The sequence below is a fragment of the Notechis scutatus genome, chromosome 6 (genome assembly GCF_049901735.1).
Source record: "Notechis scutatus isolate UNSWTSFEM ecotype Mainland chromosome 6, rNotScu1.2, whole genome shotgun sequence".
NCBI lineage: Eukaryota > Metazoa > Chordata > Lepidosauria > Squamata > Elapidae > Notechis > Notechis scutatus.
The window spans coordinates 26,926,232-26,947,641 of NC_142014.1; the positions used below are offsets into that span (position 1 = coordinate 26,926,232).

General features: G+C 39.7%; 1 protein-coding gene across 5 annotated transcripts in view; it reads right to left on the reverse strand.

Moving 5' to 3' along the window:
- Nucleotides 1-21,410, reverse strand: part of RELN (reelin) — a 371,671-nt gene that overhangs the window by 168,397 nt on the left and 181,864 nt on the right. For 3 of the 5 annotated variants that reach the window (XM_087967745.1, XM_087967744.1, XM_087967747.1), the window contains exons 11-13: nucleotides 15,819-15,964; nucleotides 13,938-13,985; nucleotides 1,250-1,401 (exon numbers count right to left, since the gene is read on the reverse strand). In XM_087967745.1, the coding sequence (XP_087823871.1) occupies nucleotides 1,250-1,401; nucleotides 13,938-13,985; nucleotides 15,819-15,964 (346 nt within the window). The remainder of the gene's footprint in view (nucleotides 1-1,249; nucleotides 1,402-13,937; nucleotides 13,986-15,818; nucleotides 15,965-21,410) is intronic. The other 2 variants (XM_087967748.1, XM_087967746.1) reach the window with 1 other exon arrangement.

Below are 21,410 nucleotides of genomic sequence, written 5' to 3' on the forward strand. Positions count from 1 at the left end.
TAAGTTGTTAAATCAGAAGAGACCTACTTGGCATTTCTTAAAACCTGAGACCATATTTAAAATGTTTCAATTCTCTATTTCAAATTTCTCGTACATTATCCAAATTTATTTTGAAATTGCTGTTACATTATCAGTAGTAATGGAATGTTGGCTTAATCTTCATAAAAGCACACAGATTTACAGCAGTTGAATTATCAACAGCAGCAACAGATCTGGTAGGACTGTACAATTTCAGGCTACAAGTGGAAGGATCACATGTTTGAATGTGGCTTAAAAAAGGAAGTGTTATATGTAATTGTATCATTCATCTTGATAACGTCGTTCAATGCATGCTCAGAAGTTTTTTTTTCACATAGTAGAGATTTATATTTGCATTTTCTCATAGCATAAACTAATGCTAGTTGAACACTTGCATTTTAAACTCCAAATAAAATTGATTCTTTTTTTTTTTTTTAAGCAACATCTGAATATTACACCAACTCATTTTCACACAACTGGTGTTTTTCAGTGAGGTCATCCAAGCTGTGCTGAGCTAACAGCTTTGCCTCAAGAGTTCAGAAGGTTGACAAAAGTGTCTTTCCTGTTTTCCACCAGGTGTGGCTCTCCCTTTCCTGCTGCATTCTTGGTTCATCAAACGGGATTTGACAATTGAGACGGAAGATCAGAGAATTCCCTTCCAGTAAGAAACGGTGTTTTTGTATCTTGTTGACAGAAAAAAAAACAGTGTTACGAGGGAAAACAGATCCATTCTGTTTCCTTTCTCGTTCTTTCCATTTCACATTAATGGACGTAGTGTTGAAAGGATGAGTTTCCCTGTACAGTTTATCCTGATTTGTGGATGTTGCAGAATAATATTCAGGGAGGGAAGGAGAGGAAGGAACATTAGGGAAAACTGCTGCAAGGTATTGCCAAATGTAAACATGTTCGTTGATCTCAATCTTAGTTCCAATCATAGAAAGTTTCATGAAAAGTCACTAATGGCATATCCCAAAGGTGCTTTTTTTTCAGGAGGCAACTGGACTTTCTGGGTTTTTCTTTGAAGACGTTTCGCTTTTCATCCAAGAAGCTTCTTCAGCTCCGATTGGATCTTGGGGAACAGAAGGATGACCAGACAGGGGGAACATTTACCTTTGACCCCACTTAGAGGAACAAGTGGGAGATCAAATCATTTGAACATACACTCCTCCACTGTAGGAAAATATGAAATAGCATGCACATAGCCAAAGAAAGATTAATGGCGCGTACTTACCCATGCTGAAATAAAACCTCAGATTTCCATAACCTGTCATGTCCATATACGGAGTGCATAGTTTTCTCTCTCCTTCTCTGAGGAACACGGCGGATGAACCCGATTCCAAGGTCCCACATTCGGTGCCGATGACTGCTCCAGATATATCCCACCTAAAGACATCCAAGAGGTAAGGATCAGTTCATTTTTGGACTCAGTTCAAAAATGCCAGATTTTTATTCTTTACATAAAGAATAAAATTTATTCTTCATTCTTTTTTAGTCTTAAAAACCGTGAGATGGGATATTATGAAGGAGCAGTACGTACAAAATGAATTTGTCCTCTATTCAAGGGAGAGAACCCTTGATATTTGCACCACAATCACAAAAAGGTTAAATTGACGGGAACGCATGATAAGGCAACAGAATAGTGAATGGTGAGCAGTTATGGAATACGTAAAGCATTAGTATAATGCTTAAATACTTATAGCAACAGCACTTTGACTGATATACCGCTTCACAGTGCTTTACAGCCCTCTCTAAGCTGGTTTACAGAGTCAGCCTATTGTCACCCAACAATCAGGGTTCTCATTTTACCGGCCTTGGAAGGATGGAAGTCTGAGACAACCTTATAATACTATAAAGTATTAGAACCGTTTTATAAAGCCTTGGTAAAACCACACTTGGAATATTGCATCCAGTTCTGATTATCACATTCTATAAAAAAATGTAGAAATTCTGGAAAGAGTGCAGAAAAGAGCAAGAAAGAGGATTAAGGGATGATTGGAGGCTAAAACATATGAGGAAGAGTTGCAGGAATTAGATATGTCTAGTCTAGTGAAAAGAAGGACTAGGGGAGACATGATAATAGGGTTCTAATATTTGAGGGGCTGCCACAAAGAAGAGCTACTCTCCAAAGCACCCGAGGGCAGGACAAGAAACAATGGATGAAACTAAGCAAGGAAAGAAGCAACCTGGAATTAAAGAGAAATTTCCTGACATGAGAACAGTTAACCAGTGGAACGACTTGCTTCCAGAAGCTGTGAATGCTCCAACACTGGGGGGTTTTAAGAAGAGACTGGGCAACCATTTGTCTGAAAGAGTATAGGATCTCCTGCTTGAGCAGAGGGCTGGACTAGAAGACCTCACAAGGTCCCTTCCAACTCTGTCAATCTATTATATCAGTTCTCTGTTTAATCTTGCTCCAATTTCTTACACCTTGTTTATTACAGCATTTTAAAGAACTTGCTTCTTTTATCTGGGGCATAAACGACACAAAGAGGTCTTAATCAAGAAAACATCTTTGGAATGCATGACTAAACGAGCTGCACATTAAAGTACCTCTCTCTCTTCAGCAAACTCTCCATTCATAAAAGCATAGCTGCTGGGTGTGGTATATAATCTTAAATTTAGTTGTTGTTTTTTAAAATGAAATCAGTTACAAATTTTAAAAAAAATGCCTGGAACAAAATAATAAAAATTAAGAGTGGACAAGGAAACAAGTGTTTCTACAATAACAGAATAATTAAGGACTAAACATTTCCAATGTTCTTTTTTATATATATAGTTTTATAAGCTTATCAAGATATAAAATACAAAAGGAAATGAAAAAAACTGGGAAGGAAAAGGGGGGGGGAGAAGTGTAACATAAAGAGGGGAAAGGAAGAAAAGCATTGACCTCCAACACTCTTTAGTGCAGTAGAATAAAATAAGAGAATAGCTTCAACTTTTTAATTTTATGTAACGATAGCAATAGAGCTTAGATTTATATACCACTCCAAAGTGCTTTACAGCCCTCTCTAAGCGGTTTACAGAGTCAGCCAATTTCCCCCCAACAATCTGGGTCCTCATTTTACCCGCCTCAGAAGGACGGAAGGCTGATTCAACCTTGAGCCGGTCAGGATCGAACTGCTGGCAGTGATCAGAATTAGCCTGCAGTACTGCATTCTAACCACTGTGCCACCATGGCGCTTCAACTTCATATGTACTAGACATTTAGAGAGCACCAAGGACCCCACTGAAGTGACTGATGTGGATATGAGAACTGAGATAATGTAAATAGTCAAGCATACAGCGTTCACATTTTTTAAAATATATTACAGAAATATCGTTGGTAAGCTGTATTGTTTTTAAATATGTGAAGTACTGAACGGTGCGTAAGGCTTAGTCTTGTGAACTTTCAGGTTTGCCCAAAGTTTTTGAGGCTAGTTAGAAAATTTACCACTTATTGAGCGTGGCGGTAAACTTGGGTATCATTTCACCATTTCAAATTGCAGAATGTATCTTAATGTTTATAAGTGATGGGACATCTGTTCCAATTAAACAGTTCTAATTGCCAGTCAACATTAGGCTAAATGGGTTTCCTGGGAAATAACCCAATAAAGCAGCAATCCTGATTTTGTTAGCCCATTTCAACACATTCCCTTTATGGAATCCATGCATACTAATAGAAACATTATAAATGTTTCTATTTAACCATCTCATCCTCTGCTGTCACCTTCTCCTCCTGCCTTCAAACACACACACACACACACACACACACACACACCACTGGTATTTTGTTAATTCTGCTTCTTTGTCTCTTCCAACTTTTATATCTTTTTAGGCAGTCCAGCATTTCCAGTAAGGCTTTTGACATGTTCTTTAAAGGTGGCCGTGATCCTTGACCTCCATTAAAGGAGTCAGAGAAAGGGGAAGAAATATAGGAAACACCTGTCTGTCCTTCTCTCTGCTCCCTCCCTCCAAATAAACCAACTGGAAAGTATGGTTTGATAGTAAACAGAAGGAAAGAAAGTTTTAGGAGCTCTTGTGTATTACAAAAGTGACAGCGTCCTTACTGTGGCCTGTTGGCCGCCGGCCTTTCCAGCAGCCGAATCAGAGGAGGAGGAGGCATGGGAGTCAAGGCCAGCATTCAGGCAAACTGAGAGCTCCAAGGAGAAAGAGGGAATGGAGCTGGCAGAGAGAGAGAGAGAGACAGAGGCGGAGCCTGGGCCATCCGTCAGCCCTCAGATGGAGAGTCAACAGCCCCCAGGTCTGGAGGTGGCTGATGAGGAAGAGGAGGAACAGCTGGGTCCAGTGCCTGACGCGTGGATGTGCAGAAGGCAGAGGAGAGGAGAGCAGTGGAAATCTATGGGCCGGTCCTTGGGATGGAAGAGCCACCGCTGCTAGTGAAGCCCCACCCTAGCCCTGGGGATAAAAGGCAGGAGGCGGAGATGAATAGATGTCACAGACAACTATTCATCTCCCTGCCGGACAGACTGGTTAGCCTGCGGTGAAAGAGAAACTTTTTGCTGGGGCTCCTAATAAAGGAATCATTGATTTAACTTCAGAGGGTTTGTTGTGTTTGGGGAGCTGGCTCAGAACAGTCCTGGGAGAAGATGTGTCCTGGACCTAAATAATGCAGGAGGAAACTGTGTTCTGAAACAGGATGTTTCATTTTTTATAGGTGGTGAAAAGAAAAAAACAACAACCAAATTGACGGGATATAGAGGTGAGGTCAGAATTTTCACCGATGGGAAACCAAACGCTTTGTAAAATCTGCAAGCGCTAAAGAGACTCCAAGCAAAATGATCAGCTTTGCATGAATTCGAATAAACTGGGAGAAAATGAGAAATCATATCCAATTCAGCTTTGGAAAACAAACAACATAATTCAATGAATCTGCCCTGGAGCTTATCTGGAAGTGGTGTAAGACATGATAAAGGAACATTTGAAAATAATAGTGCGTGTTTACTGGTCTTGCTTAATAAAGCTCCAGCAATTCCTAAAAAGATCAGATTGGGACACAGTTTAACCAAAGACAAGTATCAAAAATAAAGACTGTCATCCCACAGGGATCAAATTTCTAATGGGACAAATTATCATAGGGATTTTTGACTGAGATACAGCCTGAATCAAAGAAAAATATAGTTTTAAAAGTCCTTAAGCACCTTTAAAACTTTTTAAAGAGGAGTATGATTTTTTTCTTTGCTTGGAGACTGCAGCCGTTTAAGAAAAAAACATACATGTATTTTATTTTGCTTTAGATTTATAATTCAGTTTAGTCATTCTAAAACTAGAGATTAAAACAGACTCTTTAGCCACGCTGGGAGTTTGTGTAATTGGCTTAGTTACTTAGAAATGGTATACAACAACCTTAGAGAGCAAGAAGATAAAGAGTATCATTAAAATTTGGGATTTATTTTATCAATGGTTAGAAAAGAGAATAGGGAAATAGGATATAATACAATATAAATACAATGATAGAGTAAAGATAAAACAATGTAATATAATGAATTATAATGGAATGAATGATATTATGAATTGAGCTATCTTAGAAATTGAAATTTGCTCGAAAAGGATGATATAGTTTATAAGTAAAGTCCAATAAGTAATTAATAACAATACAATATAATATGCATATTCTTGTAAAATAAATTTTAATAATGTAGTTAGAAGGGAAGGACTGTTGATATTGTGCACAAGAAGATTTATTCCAACTGACACACTGTACAATGGAAAGAAGGTTTTATGTTTTGTGTTTATGTTTATGTTTGTTGTTAAAAAATAAAAAAAAATTATCCCCCAAAAAGAAAGAAATGGTATACAACAATCAAGTGTCATCATAAAAAGTAAAAGGAAGAAAGATTTAAAAAAGTAATGCTTAAGCCTGCTGTGCCACTGGTCCATATTCCTAATTTTTCTCTCTAAGGTAGAGAAATCAAATTGTACAAAATATGCGTTGGAAAGGATATTAATATTATACACCAGTTTCCGCATTTTATGTTGAAAAGCACAATTGTGACATCACTGATGCTTAAGCATTCTCTTAGCTTTAGATGTCTTGACTCACTTCCATAATTTAACAACCTTGGGTCCTCTTTTTTACAGCAATGATTGATTTTGGGCTAAAAATGACATTCATAGAATCTGATGACTTCATCCCTTCATTCCTAGCTTAACCACATGTTGTTCCTCTTCCTGTTGATCTGACTTCTTACACAATTATACATATTTTTCCTTTTTGCCAGTGCTCTGGCAAAAAGTATCTCGTCAACTTTAGCCCCGTTATGCATTGCTTTAAAAGGCCATTCAGACAGTGAGAGGCATGATTTAAAATAAATTTAACTTGAGGTTGAAATTATTTTAAATCAGGTATCTTGCTTTCTGAATGTCCAAGATGATTAGGGGGGCGAAGACTAAAGAATATGAAGAACGGTTGCTGGAATTGGTATGTCTAGTTTAATGAAAAGAAGGACTATGGGTGACATGATAGCAGTGTTCCAATATTTGAGGGGCTGCCCCAAAGAAGAGGGAGTCCAGCTACTCTCCAAAGCACCTGAAGGCAGGATAAGAAGCAATGGATGGAAACTAATCAAGGAGAGAAGCAACCTAGAAGTAAGGAGAGATTTCCTAACAGTGAGGACAATAAATCAGTGGAACAGCTTGCCTTCAGAAGTTACAGGCTTTCAAGAAGAGACTGGACAGCTGTTTGTCTGAAGTGATTTAGGGTCTCCTTCTTGTGCAGAGAGTTGGACTAGATGACCATCACCCACATTCATTCTTTTGTCTGGAGGTTGGATTCAGGAATCCTATGCTTAAAAGCGGGTGTTTGCAAATAATTCATCAAGAGCAGATGCAGAATTTCATCTCGGCCTGCACCGAGTCCTCCTGCAAACTGACACAGCACGTACGGCTGTGCAATTTTTCTTAACTGCCTGGCTGTCACAGCATGAAATGAATTGGAAGTTTCACTGCACAAGTCCATCATTGCTAATACGGTAGTTCAGAACCCGGACTACAACGGGAGGTCAACGATCAAGTCAAAATGATCGTTCGTCAAAGGGCCGATGGCATGCGTCATGGAAATATTAATTCAGAAGTTTTGTCCAGGAAATTCTTTGTTCGCTGGCAGCCCCTGAAAGTATCTGTGTAATATTTTTTTCCCCATCTTTGGGACCGAAAGCCAGTAGAAAGGTAGACGGTTTAGGCATATAATGCCACATTTTAAATCCCTACAGATTTGGAGCAGGGATTCAATTTTTTTTACTACTGGTTCTGTGGGTGTGGCTAGGTGGGCATGGTTAGGTGGGCGTGGCCATGTGGTCATGTGACTGGGTGGATGTAGCTATATGGTGTTTTCTTCCCTTTCACAACACCCCACCGCACCCTGTTTTTTGCCTACTGGACCTCAGGGAACTGGTTGTTGGGATTTTTGAATCCCATCTCTGGATGGATGGATGATAGATAGATAGATAGATAGATAGATAGATAGATAGATAGATAGATAGATAGATAGATAGATAGATATAGATAGGTTAATTTAGATATAGACAGACATAGCAGAGAGAGAGAGACAGATAGATGATAGACAGACATAGGACAGGAGATAGAATAGATAGACAGACAGACAGATAGATACAGATAATTATAGATAATGTAGATAGATCGATAATTATAGATACTGTAAATAGATAGATGATAGCTAATAGATACTGATAAAAGATAAATAGAGAGGAGGAAAAACAAGGAGAGAAAGGAATATTCTTTGCCTCTTGAACTTGTGTTATGTTACTTTAGTAGAGCGCTAATTTGAAATTTTGGAGGAATAATATTGCTGCCTTCAGGTTAACTGCAAATGAAGCAATTGATCTGGCCCCTTCAAGAAAATAAGAGATTTCTGTTTGCAGGAGAGCTGCCAGAGACTACTAGGTGCTGCTGAGAAGGCAGATTATTCTATTTATTCAACCAATTATCCTGAGAGATCTATAGTAAACCCTAAACTGACTAATCTGAACCATGAGGGTAAATATTGCCTTAATTAATATCCGCAGAAAATGAAATATGTAATGCCTTAACAAACATAAAAGATCACGAAACTCTAAATTTGGATTGTTTCAGAACTCATTGCAATGTCCTTTAAAAGAAATGATACTGTATCTTTCTCAATTATACATTTGCATGTGCAAACATTCCTGACGCTTGCTAACTAATTCAGGTTACTATATTGTGTTAAAATCATTTTAAAATCACTATGTATCCTCTGATCAATCTCAGTTAATTCTTAAAAGAAACAGCTCTTTCAGATGGAAGAAGGCTGTAAGAATCAGCAGTCAGACCAGGTTAGTGACCTAGATAGGAGATCTTCTGCACTAACAAGAATGTATAGCGCAATAACTGAGTTAGAAGGGACCTCAGAGGTCCAATCCCTTGCTCAAGCAGGAAACCATACACCAAGTGATATCATCATCATCATCATCATCATCATCATCATCATCATTATCATCATCATCATCTTTTAATGACACCATAATCCCTTGCAGGGTGGAGCCTGGGCAACTGAATGGAGCTATCAGAGTGTTTAATGGCCGGATGCCCTTCCTGTCACCAATGCGGAGTTTTGTTCAGCAGATATATTCTGCTGTTTGGTATAGTGGTTAAGGCTAAAAACGGTGAGTTCTATTCCACCTCAAGCACAAAGCCACTGGAGGAATCTTGAGCTACTCAGTCACTCCCTCTCAGCCCTAGGAAGAAGATGAGTTGCAAAATACTTCTGTAATCTTGCTGAGAAAAAAGAGGTTGAGGAAGAAGGGGAAGGGGAAGAAAGAGAAGGAGGAGATGGAGGAAAGGGAAGAGGAAGAGGAAGAAGAGGAGGAGGAAGGAGAAGAGGAAGAAGAGGAAGAAGAAGAGAAGGAGGAGGAGAAGGAAAGGTAAGAAGAAGAGGAGGAGGAGGAAGGGGACGGGGAAGAAGAGGAGGAGGAAGAGGAAGAGGAAGAGGAAGAAGAGGAGGAGGAAGGAGAAGAGGAAGAGGAAGAAGAAGAGAAGGAGGAGGAGAAGGAAAGGAAGAAGAAGAGGAGGAGGAGGAGGAGGAGGAAGGGACGGGAAGAAGAGGAGGAAGAGGAGGAAGAAGAGGAAGAGGAAGAGGAAGAGGAGGAGAAGAAGAAGAAGAGAAGAAGAAGGAGAAGGAGAAGGAGAAGGAGAAGGAGAAGGAGAAGAAGAAGAAGAAGAAGAAGAAGAAGAAGAAGAAGAAGAAGAAGAAGAAGAAGAAGAAGAAGAAGAAGAAGAAGAAGAAGAAGAAGAAGAAGAAATTGATTCTTCAGTGTCACCAAGAAATTTACAAGAGCAGCTCCATAAAACAAGGACACCTGAAAGATACAATGCTTTGGTTGAAATTCTGCTTGGTTTTTTCGTGTTGCATAGAAAACAGGCAAGACTAGGATCACACCATTGTTGCCTTTGTCTTGACTTTTTTTTTGCCATAACCTCCAAACATTTCTGCCACCCCTGCATATTTTATTAACTATACTGAGCGAGGTCAAATGAACCAAAATGCCACTTGTTTTATTTTGCAATTGTTTTTTTTTTTTAAACAGAATTGAATAGGATGAAACATGTTTAAAAACAAAATAAAAACCAGATTGGAAAATTAAATTTCGCCATAAATTCATTTCTATCACCATAAAAAGAGGTAAGTAGTGTCAAAAGGTTGGAGATGGATTTCTCTGAATGCTGCTCACTTTCTCCTATATTGTTTGATCTCATTATACAAGAACAAAGGCGGAATATTAAGTGAGACAAGAACATTCAACACCTTAATATGAAAACAGAACAAAACGTAATACATCGTTGGCACATGACATGTCCATTCTTCTTCAAAACCCCTTGCAGAGATATAACTCAGTTGCAGTTTGCATCAAATACATTTTAGGCAATAGCAGGGTTAGCAATTAATTTTCACATTCTGCTACGTTAATCAGTAAAGAATCATACGGAACGGCTAAGGCAAGGGACTTCAAACTTGGTAAATTGAAGTCGTGGACTTCAGCAATCAGAATTCCTGAGCTAACATGACTGGAGGAGGAATTCAGGGAGTTGAAGTCCATAAGTCTTAAAGCTGTCAAGTTTGAAGACCCCTGGGCTAAACTTTATATCAATCCAACTGGATTTAGAAAGTTAGAATAGAATAGAGCTGGAAGGGACCTTGGAGGTCTTCTAGTCCAGCCCCCTGCTGAAGCAGGAGAACCTATACCATTGCAGACAATTGTCCAGTCTTTTCTTAAAAGCTTCCAGTGATGGAGCATCCACAACTTCTGAAGGCAATTTGTTCCATTGGTTAATTGTCTTCACTGCCAGGATGTTTCTCCTTAGTTTCAGGTTGCTTCTCTCCTTGATTAGTTTCCACCCATTGTTTCTTGTCTTGCCATCTGATGCTTTGGAGAATAAGTTGACCCCCTCTTCATTGTGGCAACCAGTGGTGGGATTAATGGCAGGGGAAGGATACTGTAAAATCCCCATTCCCTCCCCACTCCTGAGGAAAGGTTACTGCAAAATCCCCATTCCCTCCCCACCCCACTAACCTGCTTTCCAGCTCCGTTCTCCTGTGCAGGGCAACCAAAGAAGACCCAGCCCATCAGCTGGGACTCAATGGGAGGCAGAGAATAGATGGGGGCGGGGTCAGTCAGAGGCGGGATTGGCTGGTTCTCCGAACGACTCAAAATTTCCGCTACTGGTTCTCCAGAACTGGTCAGAACCTGCTGAAGGCCACCTCTGGTGGCAACCCCTCAAATACTGGAATACTGCTATCATGTTGCCCCTAATTCTTCTTTCCTTTAGACTATCCAAGCCCAAATCCTGCAGCCGTTCCTCATACGTTTTAGTCTCCAGGCCTTTGATCATCGTAGTTGCTCTTCTCTGAACTTTTTCTACATCTTTTTTGTAGGATGGGGAATTTTTGATTGGGGCTTTTCTGGAACCCTGACGTAGACCTTGATTTACAATAGTTGATTGAGTGACCGTTCAAAGTTACACCGGCACTGAAAAAAGTGACTTATGACCGTTTTGCACACTTACGGCCATTGCAGCATCCCCATGGTCATGTGATCCAAATTCAGCCACTTGGCCACTGGTTCATATTTATGACGGTTTCAGCATCCCCGGGGTCATGGGATCCCCTTTTGTGACCTTCAGAGAAGCAAAGTCAATGGGGGGGGAGCCAGATTCACTTAACCGGGTTACTAACTGAACAACTGCAGTGATTCACTTAACAATGGTGGCCAGAAAGGTCCAAAAAATGGGGGTAAAACTCACTTAACAATTGTCTCGCTTAGCAACAGAAATTTGGGGCTCAATTGTGGTCATAAGTCAAAGACTACCTGCATGCAAAGAGAGATAGGACTATTTGTGATAGATTAAAACCCATAGTGGTATAAAGCTTGCCTATAATTCTAAAGGAGGGAGAAGAATTGGGGAGATACACTCATAAGACACAAAAGCAGAGGTGTAGATTCTGGCCAGTTCTGGAGAACCGGTAGCGGAAATTTTGAGTCATTCGGAGAACCAGCAAATCCCACCTCTGACTGGAGATTTTACAGTATCCTCCCCCTACCATGCCCACCAAGCCACGCCCACAGAACCGGTAGTAAAAAAATGTGAATCCCACCACTGCACAAAAGGAACATTTGGCATCTTCAATGGAATCTCTAAACTTCCATTCAGGTGTCACATTGTTATGATCATTCAGTTTTGGTGATCTATTTGTCCATGCAGATTATCCCACCAAGGTTAATAGATATGGCATGTTAATGAGGTTCCCACATGCCACAAGTTATTAACTTTTGCTATATTCTCAAGCATTAATTAAGAAACAACTTGGAAGTTGGAATACTGCATTCAGTTTTGGTCACCACGATGTAAAAAGGATGTTGAGACTCTAGAAAGAGTGCAGAGAAGAGCAACCAGGATGATTAGGGGACTGGAGGCTAAACATATGAAGAACGGTTGCAGGAACTGGGTATGTCTAGTCTAATGAAAAGGAGGACTAGGGGAAACATGATAGCAGTCTCCCAATATCTCAGGGGTTGCCCCAAAGAAGAGGGAGTCCAGCTATTCTCCAAACAAAGCATCTGAGGGTAGGAGAAGAAGCAACAGATGGAAACTAATCAAGGAGAGAAGCAACTAAGAACTCAGGAGAAATTTCCTGACAGTGAGAACAATTAACCAGTGGAACAACTTGCCTTCAAAAGTTGTGAATGCTCCAACACTGGAAGTTTTTAAAAAGATGTTGGATAACCATTTGTCTGAAGTGGTGTAGAGTTTCCTGCCTAAGCAGGAGGTTGGACTAGAACAGGGGTCGCCAACCTTTTGGACCTCAGGGACCACCAAACTCATAATTTTAAATCCCGGGGACCACTCATATGAATTTTGACTGACGGTGGTTTGCTGACGTTGGTGGGAGAGAGAGAGAGAGAGATCTGATCTAACCTCCCTCTCTCCCTCTTTCCTCTCTCTCTCTCTCTCTCTCATACACACACACACACACACAAACACACAGAGGCAGGAGTGGGATTCAAATTTCTTAACAACCGGTTCTTGGGTGTGGTCTAATTTGTGTGTGTGGCTTGGTGGTCATGTGACGGGCTGGGCATGGCTTGCTGACTGGGCATGGGTTGGTGGTCATGTGACTGGCTGGACATGGCTTGTATGTAAATATTATAAATATTTGTGTAAATATTTATTTTTTTATGTAAAAAAGAGCAACTTTTACCCAAAATCAGGCAAAGCAGGCAGATTGAGTTGCTCACAGAATCACAGATTCACTTAGAGATCTGTGTTTCTGCCATCGGCTATCTGAGTCTGCAACTAAATAATAGAACCTTCAGTCCTGCGGGACTGAAGATCTAAAGATTAGCTAGAAAGCAAGACAGCCAACGGTTTCCTGCTTTCTAGCTAATCTAAATCTCCCAGCACAGCAGAACAGCTGATGGTTGGGGAAATAAAAGAAGGAAAAATAGCAATTTAGCTGGCAAGTTTGCCAGGTAAGGAGTGAGTGGGAGGGGAGGGAGGGCCACGTGGGCGGTGCAACCTTATGTTCCTGCGCAGCCTGTATTGTTTTGGGGGTTGTTCTGGGGGTGACATTTCTCTGCGGACCACCACCAGTGGGCCGCAGCCCACCTGTTGGCAACCACTGGACTAGAAGACCTCCAAGGTCCCTTCCAACTCTCTTATTCTATTCTATTCTATTCTATTCTATTCTATTCTATTCTATTCTATTCTATTCTATTCTATTCTATTCCATTCCATTCCATTCCATTCCATTCTAGTTTTAAAGTGAGATACACAGTAAAGTTGCAATAACCAAGACATGGAGAACTCTCTTAGGAGGGAATGAAATACAAAAGAATGCAATTTGTCCCCAACTGGAGGGGGGGGGGACAGCAACAGGAGTTGAAGAGAACTAAATAAATGAGTGTAAGTTATCCAAGGAGACAGGCGAGGAGGCATTGAGATGATACATATAGTATGTCTTCTCCACAGTAGAGACATAAGCAGACCCTTTGCAGGCCAAAGATAGATTAGATAATGGAAAGTGACAGAGAATAAGATAAGGTCAGAGCCTGGAGAAGCAAATAAATAGGTCCGAAGACAGATTCAGAAATTAGAATTGCTGGATGATTCATTCTACCATGCAGGGCACGCCAACGGGAAAACTAGAAATCTTCTGTAGCAAAGGAAAAAAGGGATATGAAAAGAAATCTAAGGCTAAACTAAACTTTGTCTGTCTGAAAACTGCAAGATCGAAACTTGAAGACAATTAGCCTACGTTGGCTTTTCTTACGTAATTGGTATGATAGATGGCCACACATCCAGTTCTTAGCCACAGGATCTCTGCCACATAGTGATAAATATGAGGCTCAGAGAGAGAGAAAAGGATAGGAAGAAACACTGATAGCTACCCATTCTCTGAACATCGTCCATCCTGGGCACTGAATGGGGTAGGGATCCTGTGGGAAGAAAGAGTATGCGATCATAGAATTAAAGGATTCATCATAACGACTGCGAACAATTGTTGGGAGTGACAAATGTTGAATGAACAGGATCAAGAATTAATGTTGCTTTATACTAACCAATAATTTGGCTATCTGGAACATTTTAAATATTTGAGATGGCATCTTCCCTCAGCCTTAGTCAGCATAGAGAATGGTAAGAGACAATCAGAATTGTAGGGTAGAGTATAGTATAGAGTAGGGTAGAGTATAGAATAGAATGAGGAAGAAGAGTAGAGTAGAGAATAGAATAGGAGTAGAATAGAATAGAATGAGGAACAAGAGTATAGGGAATAGAATAGAATAGAATAGAATAGAATAGAATAGAATAGAATAGAATAGAATAGAATAGAATAGAATAGAATAGAATGAGGAAGAAGAGTAGAGTAGATAATAGAATAGAATAGAATAGAATAGAATAGAATAGAATAGAATAGAATAGAATAGAATAGAATAGAATAGAATAGAATAGAATAGAATGAGGAAGAAGAGTGGAGTAGAGTAGAGTAGAATAGAATAGAGTAGAGTAGAAGATAATTCTTTATCAGTCAAGTGTAATTGGACACACAAGGAAATTGTCTCTGGTGCATAAGCTCTCATATGGAGAATATTAAATTGCCTACAGATGCTGACTTGTTGAAGCAAATGTTGGGAAATCCTTATTGTTTGTAATGATTTCAAATTTTAGAAGATGCCAGGGCAGAGACTGTTTGAAAGAAAACAAGTGACTGAATTAAAAGATAGTCAGGAATGCCTTTCTAGAGACATGCTCCTTGTAACTTATGTTGAGCCTTTAACTGAAAAATATAAAATATCTCTGCAACTAGTAAAAAATTAAATCCCAAACCAAGAATTCAAAATAGCCTAAAACACAACCACAGGAATTTCTCACTGTCAACCTTATCCAAAGCCAGAGGACAGGTGATATCAACAGCCATGATGTAAGTATGTACTTCCACTGTCCTACTTATATCAGTTATTTGCTTCATTGAAAAACATGAATCATGTCTCAGCTCTCCAGAGGTTCCTGAATGCACTATAAAAACCACTTACCCAGCACGCTGGCATTGAAATGAAATTTCTGCCCTGGAACTAATCTATCTCTCCTCTGTTGAACTAACGGTTCATAGTACGTATTATATATTTGGAGTGCCAATACCATCAATATTAATATAGTGTAAATAACGATTGTGATAACCATTCACATATTAATTTCAGTATTTCAGTGTTTTGGGCATTATAGCAGGATAGGGACCCTATATATAAATTCCAGAGTGATAGATAGATAGATAGATAGATAGATAGATAGATAGATAGATAGATAGATAGATAGATAGATAGATATAGATAGATAAATAATATATATATAAATAATAGATAAATAATAGATAGAGATAATAGAGAAAATATAGAGATAGATAATAGTTAGATGAAAGATAGATAGTTAAGATAGATAGATAGATAGATAGATAGATAGATAGATAGATAGATAGATAGATAGATAGATAGATAGATAGATAGACAGATAGATGTATTTTGATCTGGGATTTTCCATAGAAGATTTCTTCAGATTTTATCTCCATGTCCCACCAAGATGCCAACAATAATTTTTGTCACTGAAACATGGGTAATTTCCAAAACTTATCTGGAAACTACTGGTCCTTCTCGACTAGTTTGTCCTCAAAATTTGAGGAAATCCATGCTTTGATTAACAGCCCATGTTGCTACAAACCAGCAAAATGTTTGGCTTGAAGATACACCAACTCCACATCTCAAGGGTTAAACACTCACCCTTTTGGCTGGCTCTCAAATTCTTCGGCCCACTGCTCCTGTGCGTCTTCAGTGGAGAGGTCCACGTCGCGTGTGGTGGCAAAATTTAACTCGCTGCCTTCAGTCCCGTGGAAGTAAATGGCATTTCCATCTGACTGACAGCTATGCTGCAGAAAAACACACGTGCAGGAAGGATCTGTTAAGTCGATTTTGTATGTGAGGTTTGCAGGGGGGAAAAAAGTGTATTATTTGATAAATGGCTTGTAACAGAGGCTAAACTCCAAAAAGAGATTGACATTGACATCCGCCCAATGTTGCACCCAACATTTCTGCTGCTAAGTGAAACGTTTATTCAGTAAATTTTGCCCCGTTTTACGACCTTTCCTCCCACAGTTGTTAAGTGCTTGCTTACTTGCTTCCCCATTGACTTTCCTTGTCAGAAGGTCCTAAAAGGGGATCCTGTGAGCCCAGAGACACTGAAACCGTCATAAATATGAGTCAGTTTCCAAGCGCCTGAATTTTGATCATGCGACTGTGGGGATGCGGCAATGGTCATTAAGTCACTTTTTTCAGTACCGTTGTAACTTCGAATGGTCACTAAATGAACTGTTGTAAGTCAAGGACTACCTGTAATTAATCATTTCTCTAACACAATTATTTTAATTTAAAGCTGTACCAGACATTAAAAGTCCATCCTATTTTGATTATTGTTCATCATGGCCATCCTACATTTGTCAAACACAATTAGGTACACACACAGGGCATTTGATGCACATAAAAAAAGCAAAACTTTAATTGCATTGCCACCTTTATTTTTTTAAACACACACAGAAACACACTGGTAGATGCATAAGTGCATAAGTGCATAATTGTGCCTACCGTCCCTGTCCTATTGTCCCCATTTATTTGTATCTATTTCCTGTATTCTTATTCATGTTTATACTTATACCTATTATCTTGTAAGCGATTGACAAATCAAATCAAATCAAATCAAGTCAATGAATGAATGAATGAATGAATGAATATATTGCATCTTTAATCCTAAATGTCAGCTGCCTATTTTTCATTGGCACTGATCCCTGAAACACTGGATACTGATTTATTGATAGTAGTTTGAGGATTTTAATTTTTTATTGCAGTAGGTCCCCCAAAAATAATAATGAAAATGATTAAAATGTTAGTATTTTAGCAGTAGACACCCTACTTTTAACTATGAATCACTGCATCACGATATTCACTTTCATAAGGAGGCGACACTTTCAAAGATTTTTAAAAATACGTTTTTATTAAAGAAAAATATAAGAGAGAAAAAAGAAGTAGAAAGTAGTTGGACAGGGGTATATGTATCTTGGAAATCAGTATTTTTCAGTATTTCATTAATGGATTATAAATGAATTATATCATTTTAAAAACTGTAAGAGTGTTTTTAAAAACTACTTTGTGCCATGGTACTTGTAACAGAATCTATGTATCAGAAACAGCAGCACAGGTCATAAAATTACAGTCAATTCTGTCCATATGATTCAAGGTCTACTCTGATTTAAAAGAACCCATAAAGCTGAAATTTTAAGATGTTTTTGTAATAAGAAACCAAATCCTTGGATGTGAGGCAAATGCATTCCTCAAACTGTAAATCAGAGATGGCTTCCAAACTGAATTTAATTCTGCAACAGATTTAAGGTATAAAGTTAGCTTGGATATCAAAGCATGGTCCTGCAATGTAGTTAACCTTTCTTCCACCGAGTGGATCAAATGTCCCTTTTAAATAAGAAACCTCATAATTGCTTTGCAATATGTCAGGTGATGATATAGAATTAAACAGCTAAGCCAAAGCAATAAAAATAGATGGTGACACCTCTCAATCAAAGGCCTCCAGCAACTCTATCTTTAATAATCACCTGATGCCTAAAAGCTGAGCCTATAGAGAACAAATTGAAACTTATTTGAAAACATACAGTGTAGCATCAAATAAGGTATATACATAAATCCAAAAATGAAATGCTGATAAGCCATGAGGCAGCAGCTACTATTAGAAACAAACATTTTATTGTTCTAAATGTAATAGAATGCACAACTAAAACCTCTGTAAATTTAATTGAAGCAATTAAATATATTTCTCCTCCACCTCCTCCCCTCTCCCTCCTTTCCTTCTCCTTCTTCTTCCTCATTTCCCTTCTCCTTTCCTCCTCCCTCCCCCTCCTCCCCCTCCCCCTCCTCTCCTCCTTCATTTCCCTTCTTCTTCCCTCCTTCCCTCCTTCTCCTTCTGTTCTCCTCCTCCTTCCTCCTCCTTCCTCATTTCACTTCTTTCTTCCTCCTCCTCCCCCTCCCCTTCTCCTTCCCTTCTCTTCCTCCTCCCCCTTCTCCTCCTCCTCCTCCCCTTCTCCTCCCCTCCTCCTTCTTCCTCATTTCACTTCTTCTTTCCTCCTCCTCCCTCATTTCCTTCTCCTCTCCTCCTCCTCTTTGGGTGTTGAGGAAGATACAAAATTCATCCATTCATTTATTTCACCCCAAATTTGAAATTTCTTTAATAAGCATAACTGTAAAGCAACACATCAGTTTTATTTATTAAATATAGCCTCCCATAACTTCCACTTTGCAGCTTCAAGATGCTTCCACTGGATACATCTGGACTAAATCCCTTAGTTTACTTGATTCAAAGGTTTTGTGATAGCTCCCATCTTTCTGAATTCTCAATTCCACTTCTGCTATATTGGTGTGTTACCTATACCAATACTTACATCTAATCAAAATCTATCTCAAAGATTTGTTAGCAGCTTAATGGACATGAAATTTCTCTCAGACAATTAGAGCTTCACAAATATTTTTTTTTTTAAAACAACTCTGGCTATTTTGGGATGAGCTTTGTCCAGTGTGTGGTCAGTATCCAGTTTGCAACAGGCTGGTGTTAAATGGAAAGAAATCTGCCCGCTTCCTTTGTACATTTACTTTTATGGAGAGTCATCGATTTTCTCCATTAAGAAGTTGCCATTCACCCACCCAGCTGGAAACGCAATTTAAAATAAAAATAAAAATCCCAGCCTGACTGGTTGCACCGACTACAGAAATAAAGAGCCTTTTCAAAATGCAAGTTAGACTATTATTTGCAACAAACCAAGTGGTAAACTTCAACAGCCCTCCATTTTGTAATCACTGTCACATATTAAATGATTGTTTTTACCACTTCTGATCCTTCACAGAGTGGTTTTTAATTAAAACCTATGCCGTGCAATTTGATTAAATACGAGGAAAGAAAAATTAAGTTGGAAAGAAATTAATTAAAAATGTATTATGTATACAAACATGAATTTGATATTATGCGTTGCCAGGAACAAATTATAATATGTTTTTTTTTCTTTTTATTTTAAGACTGCAATTCGAAATCCATCTATTTATAATTGTAATATTGCACAATAAAACTGATTGCAGATTAATGGAAAGTTGTAACTTTGATACACCTTAATGCGTTTACAGTTATGTATTTAACAGTAATCGCTGTTTTTTAAAAAAAATAATGGGTTACAAGGTTGAAATACAAAGAGAATAATTCAGGCTTTTTCATAATTAAAAGCAGTGGTGGGATTCAACCAGTTCGCACCAGTTTGGGAGAACCAGTTTTTCACTTCCTGAGCAGTTTGGTGAACTGGTTGTTGGAAGAAATCATTAGGAAAGAGAACCGGTTGTTAAATTATTTGAATCCCACCAATGATTAAAAGCAATATATAACTAGGATTAAAGCTGCTCTTTACTGAGTAAAGATGAAAGGTTTAATTACTTTTAATGTGATATGTAGACGAGCAGTTGTTATAGCTAACAACTAGTTAACAGTGGCTGGTCTTGAACAGTTAAACAGGGTCAAATCCAATTAATATTTGAACAGGGGATTATAGCAAATCCCAGAAGATCAATCACATTAGCAAACTAATGGACAAAAAATAAAAATAAATGAATAAAAACCAAATAAAAAGATGTCCATTTAGCCACCAGAAGCTAAGTATAAATTCATGAGCACTTGCAAAGCAACCACCCCAAAATTGAATCCATCTTGCTCCGATTTCTTCCAACAACCAGTTCACCAAACTGCTCAGAAAGTTAACGTCCGGTTCTCCCAAACTGGTGTGAACCGGCTGAATCCACTACTGATCTTGCTGCTTTATGTAAGTTTATCTTTCCTTATGCAACTTAATCCTGGAACTAGTGAATTTCCCCATTTCCACAGTTGTTACAGTATTTATAGATGGGGAGTCCATTGAAAAGAAACAGTAAGAAAGGAGCACAGGTAGTCCTTGACTTACGGACCAGAACTGAGGCCAAAAATTCTGTAGCTGAACAAAGCAGTTGTTAAATAACTTTGGCCACTTTCTTGCCACCATTGTTAAGTGACTCACTTAACCTGGACGGCCTCCTGCAGCACTCTGCCGGCCAAAATGGGGCATGGGGGGTCATGTAGCCCCCCCTGCACCCCATTTTTCAGCCTAGAGGCTTCCTGCAGTACTCTGCTGGCCAAAAAGAGACACGGGGGCAGCGTGCAGCCCCCATGCACCCATTTTCGGCCTGGACGGCCTCTTGCAGGACTTTGCCGGCCAAAACGGGGAGCAGGGGGCAGCGCACAACCCCCACCTGCCCCATTTTTGGGCTGGACGGTCTCCAGCAACAGTCTACTGGCCAAAATGGGGCATGGGGGGCACCCCGCACCCCATTTTTCAGCCTAGAGACTTCCTGCAGTACTCTACTGGCCAAAATGTGATATCGGGGGGCAGTATGCGGCCCTCACGCACCTTATTTTTGGCCTGATGGCCTCTCGCACCACTTTGGTGGCCAAAACAGGGAGCGAGGGTCAGCGCGTGGCCCCCACCTGCCCTATTTTTGGGCTGGACGGTCTTCTGCCACACTCTACTGGCCAAAACAGGGAGCAGGGGGCAGGGTATAGCCCCCATACCTCCATTTTTGGGCTGGACCGCCTTCTGCAGCACTTTGCTGGCTGAATAGAGAGCTGCAGGACACCGTCCAGGCTGAAAACGGGGCACAGGGGGCCACGTGCAGCCCCCCTGTACGCCATTTTGGCTGCCAGAGGCACCACGGGCTGGTCCTTTGCTATTTCCAGGCCAGCCCCATGGGCCAGATTTCAGGCCTTGAGTTTGAGTATGCTTTAGTTTAGAACATGTAGGTCAAAAAATTATCTATTTAAACTGCACAGAAATTGCATGTTCTAGTGCAAAGACAACGGGCAGTATCAAAGAAAATAGAACCCCAGCATTACAGAACACTACTATCAGAATAAAATAACTGTATTTATTTATTGATTTTGTTTGCAACCCCGCCTGTATTACTTTTTACAAATAACATGCCTCCAGAAATTGTGACTGCTCCAATGCTGGAGGTTTTTAAGAAGAGATTGGACAACCATTTGTGTCACGCCCCTGTCGGAGTCTGAAACCGAGGAGGAAGACAAACAGCTGACAGGGAGTGGGAGTGTGGCTCCGTTGGCTGTGGAGGAAACTGGGGAAGAGCAAAGTCCAGCCGGGCAGAGCAAGGGAGAGGTGGAACAAGGGAGAGGGAGTTCAGAGGAAGACCTGAGCCCACCCCCTCTTCATCCTAGGGCACACAGGGAAGAAC